Source organism: Scophthalmus maximus, chromosome 7 (assembly GCF_022379125.1).
Source record: "Scophthalmus maximus strain ysfricsl-2021 chromosome 7, ASM2237912v1, whole genome shotgun sequence".
Classification (NCBI taxonomy): domain Eukaryota; kingdom Metazoa; phylum Chordata; class Actinopteri; order Pleuronectiformes; family Scophthalmidae; genus Scophthalmus; species Scophthalmus maximus.
In genome coordinates this window covers 25,445,048-25,459,319 of record NC_061521.1, presented here as the reverse complement: position 1 = coordinate 25,459,319, position 14,272 = coordinate 25,445,048, and the positions used below count along the sequence as shown (strand labels likewise).

Below are 14,272 nucleotides of genomic sequence, written 5' to 3'. Positions count from 1 at the left end.
TATTGTCTCCACCCGCCCCTGCGACCATCAAAGGAGAAGCAGTGTAGATATTAGATGGATAGTTTTATTAATATTAAATAAACCCCATTCTGAACAAGTCTTTTGGTTGCAAAAAGGATTTTAAGGAATAAAGAATCTAAAAAAAGAAGTATGAACTGTACATTTAACACGCAGGTCAATTCATAGGGTCCCGACTGTTTGACCCAAGTTCTCCATTAATCAATCAATCACCTGTGATGTTTACAAGTTCACAGGCAAAAGGAAAAGTCGAGTCCAGAGTCTGTCGCTGCCGTGTGTCCGCCGTACCGACCGGTTGTTAGGCAGCTCGGGGTCAGAGGTCAGAGGTCAGGGCTGCAGGTCGTTGATCTTCCTCTTGCGGTAGTTGAGGACCAGACTGGAGGCGGTGATCTGCGTGGCCTGACCCTTCTCCCAGCTCTGGAACCCGTTGAGTCCGCTCTGCCCCGAGCGGAACAGACCTTTCTCCAGCGAGTCCAGACGCTCCACCAGCGCCGACGTGTCCTCGTTGTAGGCGTTCTGCGACGAGTCCATGGTCCGACGGAACCGGCCAATGAACGTCTGGGGGGACCAATCAGAGAAAAGAGCTTCAAATCACTCAGAGAAAAAGTTAAATACTGCAGTTAAGGTATTTTAGTCTTTGATATGAAACTTTCTGTCAAAATTCAGATATGTACAATTCCATGTTACTTGACTTTCGATCAGAACATTAAAATAAATTAATTAGTAATCGACTATTTTGATAATGGATTAATCGGTTCAAGTAGTTTTTATGAAACAAAAAGTCAAAATTCTCTGATTTCAGCTGCTTTAATGTGAATATTTTCTGGTTTCTTTGCTCCTCTGTGACAGTAAACTGAATATCTTTGGTGTGTGGACAAAACAAATCGTGTTTTGGGAAACACGATCTACATTTTTATTATTTTATGAACTAAATAACTGATCGATTAATCTGGAAAATAATCGACAGTTGGACAAGTTTCCATTTCAGTTTTCAATCGCTCTTTGATTTTTGTTGAGTCAAGACATGACACAAACACACTAGTATGAAGAAATGGTGATGACATCAAAAATGACAGATTCTCTTATAAAGCCACTGGAGTTTAAATAGTCACACGTGTGACTCTTCCAACATGAGCAGACCTTCTGGCGTATGAAGCTACGAAGAAGCAAAAAAACAACAACATCTTGTTCGTCATGAGATTTAAGAGTCAATCTGCCTGGTAACAGATGCACCACACGCAACCTGCACGCTCACGATTTCTGATGAGACTGCGCCCCCTAGTGGTGATGTATGAAATAACTTGTTTTAAGAGTGGAATAGATGATGTAGTTCTGAGTATGCAAGGATGCAATTCAAGTAAATGTAAGTAATTTGTTTTATATTATTCAGGGTTATATTTAGCTGTATACAGGAGGGAGGTGGGCACAGTGTCTGTTACAGGACCTTTCCAAACTCACACAATCTGTAAAGAAAAGTGTGGATACGACAATTTCTGTTTTGAACTTTGACTATTTTGAACTTTTAATTTCATAAATCCCAGCAGTCATAAGTACACCCTGTTTTCATAAATCTATAGAGCTGCAACAATGAATCGATTAATCGATTAGTAATCGACTACTAAATCAATTGTCAAGTATTTTGATAATCGATTAATCCGTTCAAGTAGTTTTTATGAGAAAAAAAAGTCAAAATTCTCTGATTTCAGCTTCTTAAATATTAATATTTTATGTTTTCTTTGCTCCTCTGTGACAGTAAACTAAATATATTTGGTTTGTGGACAAAACAAATCATCATCTTGGGGTTTTTGGAGAAAACACTATCAACATTTTATGACATTTTATGGACCAAACAACTGATCGATTAATCGAGAAAATAATCGTGAGTTGCAGCTCTAGAGATTATTATTCTGATTTCTCTCTGTGTTCCTGTACTGACTCACCTGCAGCAGCGTCCCTGCGATGTCCGGGTTCTCGGGGCTGTCGAAGTGCAGCATCTGGGAGCCCAGGCTGTAGTAGTAGGGCCCCATCTTGTGCAGGTCGACCACGTTGGGGTCGGCGTTGAACACGGTCCTCCAGCCCTCCCGGTACACCTTGGGCAGCTCCACGGACAGAACCCTCCTCTTCCTCTCGTACAGACCCTTGGACAACCACAGGGGGAGCTCCATCTTTGAACCCTGGTGATTAAAAAGGAAACAGGAGTTTATATATAGTTATTGAAAGAGGTCACGACCTCCGGGTCATTCCAGGGTCGCACAAAAAAGTTCTGGCTTGAAGTCTTTGGTTTCTGAGGTATTTTTTAAAAGAAGGGGGTCGTGGCTCTAATAATAGTTCGTAATAAATTTGTTTCATAAATCATTACTTTTGATCTATTAGTGCTTTGACAAGATATTACCCAAAGAGGGCAAGAATCTAATACATTCGAGTACATGAACATTCATCTAATAGGCTGCATATTTGCCAAATTGTGGCTTTACTGAATATTGTATTACAAATTCACTCCCTGCGTTGGAGGCCATTATATCTTTACACTGAACCACATCAGATCTCTCGGATTTTTTATTCTAAAAATTATTACTGTTCCTCCACCAGTAAGTGCATGTGGGACAGAAATCCAAATTTCTGATTCATGGAGGCATTAAAAAAAATTAGAAAAAAAAGATTGTGTCTACATTTCAAATGTTGCTTCCTTGAACCAAACTGTTTATTAATACATCGCACTTGGTCACAACATTATAGATTTCATGGGTCTGGATCAGAGCTGCAACTAACGATTAAATTCATTATCGATTAATCGATCAGTTGTTTGGTTAATAAAATAATGAAAAATGACGATCATGTTTCCCAAAACCACAAGATGATGTTTTGTTTTGTTCACACACCAAAGATATTTAGTTCACTGTCACAGAGGAGCAAAGAAACCAGAACATATAATAATAATAATAATAATAATAATAATAATAATAATAATAATAAAGCTGAAATCAGAGAATTCTTACTTTTTGTTTCATAAAAACTACTTGAACCGATTCATCGATTATCAAAATAGTTGCCGATTAACTTAGTAGTGGATTACTAATCGATTACTAATTGATTATTCAATTAACTGTTGCAGATCTACTGTAAACTGAATATCTTTGGTGTGTGGACAAAACAGAACATCGTCGTTTTGGGAAACACGATCAACATTTTTCACCATTTTATGGATCAAACAACTAATCGATTAATCGATGATGAAAACAATCGCTAGTTGCAGCCCTGATCATGATGCACAGACACTTATCTCTGTGTAAGATGAAGTTTTAATTGCACAACATTAGAAAATATGCCGAATTTAAACGTGAGTCTTGTTTATTCTTAATCAGTGTTAATATTAATTATCCAAAATGTGTACCTTTACAAAAACAAGCAGCAAAAACAGAAATGGCGAAACATCGGAGGCAGTTTGGTGAAACGTTTTCTTCTCCAAACAAAAATACTTGTATCACGTTTGAGTAAAGAAGATAAAATACACATTACAATAGTTTAACTCATCACTTGTCACCGAACCTCCGCGATGTCGTGCGCGTCGCTGGACTTCTCCAGGTACCCGAGCCGCGGGAAGGTGCACTCGGTCCGGACGGGAAGCCTCTCGTGAGACAGCAGAATGTCGTCCAGAGACAGGAAGTTCTCCTCCATCCCGACGCCGGCTTGGACCGGGAAATACGACTGCGTGTCCATCTGTGCTCCAACAACAAACAACAACAAACAACAACAACAACCACAAAACACCGAGAAGAGACTTCCGTCTTCTTCTGCTGTTGTTTTCTTTTTACTTCCGCCTTGCTGTTTTGGCGCCAGGACATGTGGACCAATCAGAGCGCTGCTGTGAAAGTGTCCGGGTCCAGACGAGAGCAATCGATTCAACGTTCCACAACTTTATATTTGTTCCAGTACGAGACGAGTAATGAAAAAGTTGTAGTTGTAAAGTTTATTTTTTTCATTACTACTCTTTAGTTATTTTTCTAATATTTTTTAAAAATCGGCCAATTTTTAGTTATTAAAAAAACCGAAATATAACATTATGTAAATTTGAAATACAACATGCTGCATTAGGAAATTATTACAATAAAGTACACTTACATTAGTAACAGTGAAATTATTTTTATTTCCAAAAATTGAATTCACCTTTTCCCCTTATAATAAAGTCAGATGCAATTTCGATTTTGGCCTCTAGAGGTCAGAGTAATACCATTTCAAAATGTAAGTTCCCTTTTATTAATTAGTGAGAATGTTGAGCAGTCATAAAAGTGGAATTATTATTATTAGTAGTAGTAGTACTGAATTTTTTATTTAATTTTGAATATTTCTCTCTGTCCTGATCACATTTATCTGTAGATAATTGATAAATATAAGCTTGTCCATAATATCATGTTGTATATTCGTCTCTTGGGACAGTATCAGTCTACAAATCTAGACAATGGGAAGAGCAGATCAGTCATGTTTGTTATTATGCTGTTGTTGTTTTGTTTAGATTAAAGATTCTAACGTATGTCATCGCAGAGATTGCACATTAAAGTTATCAGACATTTGAGTTGGCTTCCTTAAAGCCATACTCATCCTCACTAAAATATGGTGTGAACGAAAACAAATTCATTCAAATGAAATGAAACAGTATCAGATGAAGTTCTGTATTGTGGAAGTTGAGTTGGCATCACGCGGTACATTGAGATCAGCAGGCTGACATTGTTTCACAAAGCAAAACCAGGCTGAGGCCCGGAGAGATCATCCCCCTCCATTAACTGTGGGTCATGATACACTTGGAACATTGTGTGTGAGTCGCACAAATAGGCAATTATCGTCATTATTCGGCTTCTTATGACTCGCTGTTATGCCTAACACTGCTGAGGAGTGAACACTGCGCTCTGTCCCGGCCTCATCCACGTGTCACAGCCTTAATAAAGGACCAAGGATGATCTCAGCACTAACAGGATTGTAACAGTGTATTTGATGTGGTGCTCACGTGGGATCATAAAAACCATATCATGATCACAAGCGGCTTTTAATATTAGACGTGATATAATGAGGGGGGGGGGGGGAAATAAACGCTGCTGGGATTGAATACTATTCCACAGAAAAACAATTTCATACCACATTCGAACTCCCATTCAACGCGGCATCGGACATTGTCACATGACGGCCAACAAGAGGCGGCTGTCACGGCTCCAAGTCACACAACAAAGCATTCTTATGTTTACCGAAAACAGTGGGACGCTTCATGCGGGATAGAAGAGCGAACAGAGGGGGAAAACCACCTCGACTCTTAACTCCTTGAGAGCGAACTCATCACGCCTCGTGCAGAGACGTGACCATTGTCCCGTCACATGAGTTTCATCTGTCAACAGTGTCACAATCATTGTTGTCAGATGCTAAGTGCAGCTTTAATGTATGAAGTATGGCATTCTACATTCTTATGGTAATCGATTTCTTGGTGCGATTATTTTGAGAGTTAATAGATCAATTCTTTTGGGCCACTAAGGGCAGAGGAACAAGTTGAAAAGAACACATCCTCAACACGTTTACTGTCTTAAAGCCACAGTGTGTAATATTTAGAAGGACTTATCCACAGAAATTGAATATATTGTCCATAACTCTGTGTTCACATATGAGTTGGATATAGTTCCATGAGGTGGACCGACCTCCGTGTGAGTCTCCATGTTTCTACGTCGTGTTGAATACGGTTGTTGAACTAAACGGTCCAGAATACGTTGCGTTCAAATTGAATTTCCAGAATCGAATCAGCGGTGCGCCCTAAGAAGAAACATCAGTGCGATAAGAACTACCTCAAATGACAGAAACCATCTTTGGGAAAAATGATCTTGATGTTTAGATGTTTTAAAATTTGGCCCAATGTCCCATTTGCCAGTATGGAGGGGGCGTGGCTTATGACCTATATCACAGCCAGCCACCAGAGGGCGATCCAGATATTGTGGCTTCATTTTTTTAGAAGCTGTCGTGTCGTCCATGGTCTACAGTCGTGGTTCTCAAACTTTTTGCAGACGCAAAAAGTTCAGTTGCAGTTTCCATCAACCATTAGCAACTGTAGGTGAAGAAACCAATAATAAGAAAAGGATCCAAGTTGCATTTCAGTGAAATAAAGGTCAGAACAACAGCATCAGCAAACTCTTGTTTATTTTCCCTACATAAATCATATGCATTCAATTCCATATTCCCCCCCAGTCATCCCTGCCCACCTCCTACAGTGGCTCCGTTCCCTCCCCCCCAGTTTCAGAACCACTGGTCTATACAGGCTGACAATAATCTCTGGATTAAGATATTTGATGGGGGAGAGACCAGCGCTGGTCTGTTGTGTGTGAGTTGTACGTGTGAATGCGTCACAGAATGAAAGTTCAAGATGAGAGAGTCTGTCATCTAGCACAATGTATTCCACCATTTTGTTTACAGTAGCTTTTTTTTCGTAAATGCGAGTTTGTTTGTTTGTTTGTATGATTTGGTTTGTAGTAGTCTTCGATAAATCTGCTCTGGCATTTTCTGAAGAGTAGAGAGTAACACCCCCCTCCCCCCCCCGCCGCCACACGACTCGTAATATTAAAACAAATATTGTTAAATATGAACAAATGAATAAATAAGCCCCCGGTTCAGTGGTTCAGGTCTGAGTGGCTCACGTATCCGAGTCGCAGTTAAACCAGAACCTACTCTAGTGGAAACACAACGCGGGGGAACCGACAGTAGCATGAATGTCACGCTCACACGCTCACACGCTCACACACACACACACACACACACACACATGCACAAACGGTCATATGCACAGACACACACTCTCACATTTGAGGCTCTCGCTAGAAAATGACTAATAATCATGATCATCACATGAAAAATCTGGCAGATCTAAAAAAAAAAGAAAAAAGAAAGAACCGAGTGCGGTTACACGTTTTTAATTTACAATATGTCATGTCGCTTCTCTGTAGCTGTAAACATCAGCAAAGTAAAGGGAGGACTGCCAGTCGCACGCACGGGGAACATGGACATCTACACTGTAAACATTTCAATAGACACACACACACACACACACACACACACACACACACACACACACACACACAAACACACACTGTCCCAGTCGGCCCGCTACTCTGACCTTTCATGCTGACTCTCGCACACGCACAGACACACACACACACACACACAGACACACACTCGACTCCAGCAAAAGCTATTTTGTCACCGTTCCACACTCTCTTGAACACACACACACACACGTCACATAGTGAACACACACACACACGTCACATAGTGAACACACACACACACACACACACACACACACACACACACACACACACACACACACACGGGATGAAGCCACCGGACACCGGAGCGTCCCAGACGCACACGTTACACAGCAGGAGAGTAAACAACATCGGCCGGCCCCCTTTCGCCCCTCCACCAACCAGAAGTGAGCGTTGCTCCAGACTACTCCTCTCTCTCCAATCCCCAGTCCACCTGAAGCTGACATCCATTTTTTTGTTTTTCACCCGAACCCTCCCTACCTGCCCAGGTGTGCATAAACTTTCGGATACAATTTTTATGAGTCAAAAAAGAAAGAAAGAAAGAAAGAAAGAAAGAAAGAAAGAAGGGAGCACACCGGAACCGAGTCTTTGATGAGAGGATGTCACCGAGTCCTGTTGTGAAATGAGAGGCCCACCGAATATTGCACGAGATTGTTCCTCATAGCAATGTTCATATTCATCTTCTCCTCCATCCTCCATCCTGCTTCCCTCCTGCCTCCTCCCTCCCTGCTGTCGTTTCCTCTCTCCTCAGTTAAGGCCACAGGAGGGTTGGACACGAATGACTGGCAGGCTTAGGATCCAGCCTTACGAGACGGAAGGCCAGCTGCTGGAGACCTGCAAGGACCTGAGCACCTCAGAGAGACGACCGCCCATGGCTGAGTTGGAAGGGAGGGTGGCGGGGGGGCGCTGAGGCCCGATGAAGCCCTTTAAGGGGACTCTGTTAGCGGGTGTATGAGGATGGAGAAGGAAGGAAGGAAAAGGGGGAAAGTTTGTAAGCAAGTCTCTTCAGCAGTAATGTAAAATGGTGGGCTCGGGAAGGGAAGGCCCTTTAATGTACAACGGTATATGACAGTCACATTTCTTTTCTTGTTTTCTTTTTGGTTCAGTGCACGAGGAATAATTATCTTGGTTAAGGATGATGACGGATTCTGCCAGGATAAGTACGTGTTGATCGCTTTTGATTGTTTTTTCGTCGGATTTGGTTTGCGTCTGCGTCCGGATCTCCACAGGGCCGGACCACGAGATGTTCTGGAGACACGGAGGAGGAGGGGAAGGGTGGAGGGAGGGGCAGAGACAGAGAGACAGACGGGGAGTCTACAGTTACATGTATACAATGGATATAAATCACTCGTCTCCTGGACGACAATAATGTGTGTGATCTATTCACGCTAAGAATGGACCTTTCATCTACAGGCCACATGAGACACAGATTTTTGGTTTTCTTCTAAATGGTACAAAAAACCCCACTGAACAATTAACTGCTGGTTGGATATGCCATACGATTTCTTACAGACATTTCATGGTGGCCAGATTTGTTCCGACACTTTGGTTCATAAACGTACAAAACCTAAAACAAATGGCATTCCCATCAGCCCCACCCGCACCAATTGTTAGCACGCTAACATGCTCCAATGTGAGCAAAAGATGCTAAAGAGACATCTGCCTAACGTCACCATGTGTAAAAGCCATAATTGGTTGGCATGCTAACCAATTATGAAACTCACGAATACTAATGCTAATGCTAACAAGCCTAATATACGTTCATACAATCTTATCAAATTACAAACATTTGTAGTTGTGTTTAGCGGATTCCAATTCACAACAGTATGATTCCTAAATTGTCTTTGTATCAAGTCGAATGCATCAAATCCATTAGATCACTGGGGAAAGTGGGGCGTTATGGCCAAATACATCATTGCGTGAAAAATGTGCACATCAGTCGATATCGATGTTTTCACGATAATGTAAAATCATTATTTTTGCTATAATTTCAAAGATGGATTTTTGCCCCTGAGTGAAACCAGACGGTGGATTGTGTTTTTAAACTCAAATCTGGGGAAGAACTTTCAAATCAATTATAGATGTTATGCCTTTCACTGTGCTTTCTCAGTATATATATTCAAATTTTGTCATATTGCAATCGAAGAAAAGGTATATCCCAATAATTGTTGTTTTGTCGCCGAGCCCTAGGAGGGAGATCTGGATGCACAGAGCTTGTGTGGACTGGTTTACATGCACAGGATTATCTTTCACCGATCAGCATTCAGAGTGCGTGTGTGCTCACCTTGAACACTATTCATACTGGGCCTGGTGGGAAGTCAGTCAGACGGATGTTCAGGGCAGGACCGGTTGATCTCAAACCACGAGTCTATACAGCTGCAGACACACATGAGCACACGACACGGTTACTCACTGATATATAAAATATTTGAGTTATACATGTCTTAAAGCAAATGAGTACAAATGGGTGATACTGAAGTCTTAACATGGATTCAGTACCGCAGAGGCTTTTTGCTGAAATAACATGTAGGAGTGTTGCACAGGCTCCATATACAGTACACCCACAGTAGGAGGACATACACAATATGCAACATACTGTATAAAGAGAACAATGTGACAGTACAGTACACTCACATATGCAATATTTTAGACTTGTAATTGTTTGTATTTTTACATGGTAGAAGAAAATAAAGGTGGAAATACAACATAACAGAAATAAGTGTCGAATTCAAAATGCTACTCGGGTAAAACTGCAGAAATTGAACCAGCAAAATGTACTCGAATATCGCAGAAATAATACTTTTTGTTTTCTATAAAAAACATAACGTTAGCTCATAGAATATGATAAACCTTTTGAAAATACCTTAAAATAAGAGTAGGAGCGAGCTTGACAGGAAGTGAGCGAGGAAGACGGACACTAGCTTTAACCCACTAGTTAGCACAACCTGCTTTGTGTGACTTTCCCATCGACGACTCCAGTAACTGGAAGACTTTAAGGAAACATTAGCTGCTGTCAGTCATCTCCAGCCTGCTCTCGTTTCTTCATGCTAATTATCCAGAGCCAATCACAGCCGACGTGGCGGCGACGTATCGTTCGCTGTTTAAAAAATGCTTCACGCAGCAACTTTATCATCCAGAGGTATAATACGTATAAAAAAATCAAAAGGCAAAGAGCAGCGTCTTATCCAATAAGTGGATTTAATTAGAGGAAGTGCAAAAATTATACAACAGGCAGTGATCCAAGTGTGTGTGTGTGTGTGTGTGTGTGTGTGTCACCTTTTGTGGTAGATGCAGAGGCACGGCAGTCTGGCTATGGTGTCCCCTTGCTGCAGTTCCTCTAGACAGATCACACACTCACCGGCATCCTTCGCCAACACGTCATCTAAGGTGGCACACACACACACACACACACACACACACACACACACACACACACACACACACACACACACACACACACACACACACACACACACACACACACACACACACACACACACACACACACACAAAGATAAAGCAGAACACATGTCAGTATATGTATCAAAAACAAACACAATTTCAGAGAGATACAGGTTTATTCAGCCGCTGACTCTTTTTTTTGGTTGCATGGTTTCATTTCAAATTTGAACCCGACCCACACTTTGGGAACCACTGCAGCAGATAAAGAGGTTAGTTCCTGTACTGAGGAAAAAACGCACAAGGAGGAATTTCAAGATAAATTAGGAGCCTTTTTTCCAGAGCAAAAGAAATAAGTGTTTCATCATATGAATAAATTAAACGCTGGATCATTTCGTTTCCAACCCATAGACTTACAGCATCGAATGCAGGCTTATTAAAATGTCACGAATGGCCAATGTTGTTGTACCAGAGCCTGACCAATAATATCGGTTGCCTTTCACAGACATATATCAGCGCTTATGTTTACTGATATGAGAAATCTTTTACTGTGCAGAATAAACAATGCAGAAAAAAACCCAGTGCATTCATGTTCACATTTCACGTAAATATAATAAATGAAAAAATATGTTTATTTTCTTGATTCGAGTTTATGGTTACACTAAAATATCAAGCCTAAATTATATTTCTTTGTTATAAAGGCTTGATAACGATAAAAAAATGAAAACAAATGAAAAAATTATATATAAATTTATGATTATTTTTAATAATTTTTTTCTTTTGTATATTATTTATATATATATATATATATATATATATATATATATATATATATATATATATTTTTAATAACTAAGAAAAAAATATTTATATACATTAAAAAATGTATTGTTATATATATTGTCCGATGTATCGTTATCGGAAATCTTGTACTGCCTAATATCGATATCGGCGCCCCAGAAATCCATATCAGGCTCTAAAGTTTACCATGTAGCACGTAACGCAATCCTACAACTGAGCCTGATGGAAATGTGAAAATAGTTTTAATAGCTAACATTAAAAAAAAATTCTTTACCCAGTAAAAGAAATCAAATTTGACTGCAATACTAAAGCTGCATTAAAAAAAACATTTTGACCCCTTTTTGACAAACTGTAAACGGCATTAACATATTTGAAAGTTTGAAGATGTCATGGTGAACATGTTAGGGAGAATTGTGAATTGAAAAAAAGCAGATTGACTACAAAGCAACACAGCAGCTCTCCTCCTCCTCTTCCTCCTCTTCCTCCTCCTCCTCTTCCTCCTCCTCCTCCTCATCCTCCTCTTGCTCCTCCTCATCCTCCTCCTCTTCCTCCTCCTCTTCCTCCTCCTCTTCCTCCTCCTCATCCTCCTCTTGCTCCTCCTCCTCTTCCTCCTCTTCCTCCTCCCCAAAATTGCCTTAGCGTACACATCCAACCAGGAAACACTCTGAGATTAATCAGCTCCCAGAAAAGTCTGCATCAGTCTAAGTGGCAGGATTTGTTTCTGTTTGACAGCGAGTGCCGAGCGTATTAAATCTAAAGTCAACATCTGATCCAAGCTTTGACAAGTGGAGTGTGTGTGTGTGTGTGTGTGTGTGTGTGTGTGTGTGGGGGGGGGGGGGGGGGGGGGGGGGGCGTTCAATCTTGTAAAAATGTTTAATAAATGAGGTCATCGGGGGTAAGGGCCCGTAACTCGTCGCAGACAAAATTCATCCGTACAGTTCACAGCTGGTACGAAACGCAGCCGAGGGGTTTTAAACCAGATCAGATACGAGAGAATAATTCACGGTCTAGTTTAATGTCCATCCACTTCTGCTGATCTGCAGGGCCATACGATTTTATTCCTACTTTAAAATTGCTTTTCATGAGCTCGCAGCAACATCACGGACCAGTATGTGACCTGAAATCCAGTTAGCTCAAACCTGAAACTGGGTCGTCGCAGCACATAAGATGTAACATACAGTAAAGACGCTACGGAGAAGATTAAATGTTTAACTACGACCGTAAATATTCAACATGTCCTACACTGTTCAAATGTTTAGGTATCAAAAGATTTAGCTTTTGAGCACAGGGTGAATGATATTGATAGACAAAATTATAACTGATCATAACTTAACTTAAATAACTAATAAAATATTGATAATTGGCACTATGAAATGAAAATAAGACCTGATGAGCAGGATATATTTATTTTCTTGGCATATGTGTGGTGATGTTAATCATATCAATGTTGTATTGTTGTATATTTTAATTGCTTTTGTTAATACAAACCTGTATCTGAATCAAAGAGCGTTTCAATTTTTATGTGTACGTGTAAGTGCTGTAAATAAAAAAACAGACCGGGGAAAACAACCTCCTCCCGAGGTGATGATTTCATTATCTAGAAAGAAAAGGAGCAATTCCATCTTTTACTGGGTCTTAACTAGAAAACAGCTGGAAAAACCCAGAAACCCCAGAAGATAAAGACTGTTGAACAGAAATCTCTGTGGAATAAAGACGTGTTGTGAAACAGCAGCGAGAAGCGGATGTGAAACGCATGACGACACGGAGATTGACGTGAACTATATGAAACAGATGAGCTGAGTATCGGACTCTCCCAGGTCTCTGAATCATCAGCTGCCCCCGGTTCCCTCTTGACTTTCAGCTGTCTGTCTGTCTCTCTCTCTCTCTCTCTCTCTCTCTCCTCCCCCCCCCCCCCCCCCCCCCCCCCTCCCTCCCTCCCTCCCTCCCTCCCTCCCTCCCTCCCTCCCGCGGTGGTTTGCTCGGCTGTCGGTCGGTCTCGCCAAAAGTCATTTGGCATCCGGCAACTTCGCATCAGCTCAGAGATGGAAGTGTCGCGTCTCTGAGTCGAAGCACTTCATTCCCTCTTTAACGTCTCTCTGTGTCCTCCGGTGACCCGAGCCGCGAGAGGGAAAACTGCACAAAATGCCTTGTTCTTTGATTTTTCTCTCTCTCTCTCACTCAATACCGCCCCTCCTGACTTCTATTACCGTCCTGGCCCCCCTCCCTCTCCTCTCCCTCCCCCTGTGAGGGGCTATATTTAGCGGGAAGGCATTAAAATATCATCACGCAAAGTCAAAGCCCAGAAAAGATCCATTGGTCAGCTCATGTGCTGCTACCTGCAGCGCCTCACGTGCTTCAGACAAACTCATGCACAAATAGCACATTTGGTTTTTACTGCGTTTACACTTGATTTAGTGCATTTGCGAGAAATTAAAGCTGCAATATGTCAGTTACGATTATTCAGGGAAGCAAAGATGGAGCATTTTAGTGCCACATTAGTGTTCACCTATTGTGTCGAGAGAGGTTTTCAGCATCTCCAACGTTAGTAAATGTGTAAACACCCATAAGATTTATTAGAGGTATGCTGAAAGACTCATTTTATTGTACAGAGGTTGCTGGCAAAGACTTCTGATGACTGCAGCAATGCAGTGAAGAAGAACCAAATTCTAGGGTGGGAGCCACAGACTGTATAGACGTTAGTCACCGGGTCAAGAAAATGAAGCCAATGCGAAAGTGCCTGAAGCCTGTGTTCTCTATACTGACCAGCAGAGGGCGACTCGGCCGGTTGTTTCTATAGAAGTTCTATGAGAAAATGACTCCACTTCTCACTTGATTTATAATGTCAGTAAGACATTTTCCTGAGGATTTTATGGTTCAAATCTCTAGTTTCAAGTCTTCTTCAGTACATGATGTAACATTTTTTTAAATTGTGGACTAATTTAGAGTTAAATAGTGTGAATACAGCATGATTGACAGCTGGTACC

At 41.1% G+C, this 14,272-nt stretch overlaps 2 protein-coding genes across 2 annotated transcripts in view; both read right to left on the bottom strand.

Annotated features, from left to right (window-relative positions):
* Positions 1 to 46: 46 nt before the first annotated feature.
* Positions 47 to 3,845, bottom strand: gins3 (GINS complex subunit 3). Its single transcript, XM_035643390.2, has 3 exons — positions 3,565 to 3,845; positions 1,959 to 2,192; positions 47 to 576 (listed from the first exon to the last, which is right to left on the bottom strand). The coding sequence occupies exons 1-3, from the start codon at positions 3,733 to 3,735 to the stop codon at positions 346 to 348; spliced, it is 636 nt and encodes a 211-aa protein (XP_035499283.2). The 5' UTR covers positions 3,736 to 3,845; the 3' UTR covers positions 47 to 345.
* A 2,324-nt stretch (positions 3,846 to 6,169) lies between these two features.
* Positions 6,170 to 14,272, bottom strand: part of znrf1 (zinc and ring finger 1) — a 35,167-nt gene continuing 27,064 nt past the window's right edge. The window contains exons 3-5 of the mRNA XM_035643141.2: positions 10,365 to 10,470; positions 9,373 to 9,464; positions 6,170 to 8,336 (exon numbers count right to left, since the gene is read on the bottom strand). Coding sequence (XP_035499034.1) covers positions 9,407 to 9,464; positions 10,365 to 10,470 — 164 coding nt within the window. The 3' untranslated portion in view covers positions 6,170 to 8,336; positions 9,373 to 9,406. The remainder of the gene's footprint in view (positions 8,337 to 9,372; positions 9,465 to 10,364; positions 10,471 to 14,272) is intronic.

What these genes read in the sequence shown, in the direction of transcription:
- gins3 (XM_035643390.2), bottom strand. Translation starts at nt 3,735, where the DNA reads ATGGACACGCAGTCGTATTTCCCGGTCCAAGCCGGCGTCGGGATGGAG. An exon ending in ACGCGCACGACATCGCGGAG is followed by an intron (nt 2,193 to 3,564) that starts GTTCGGTGACAA and finishes TTTAATCACCAG; the next exon opens with GGTTCAAAGATGGAGCTCCC. An exon ending in TCGCAGGGACGCTGCTGCAG is followed by an intron (nt 577 to 1,958) that starts GTGAGTCAGTAC and finishes TGGTCCCCCCAG; the next exon opens with ACGTTCATTGGCCGGTTCCG.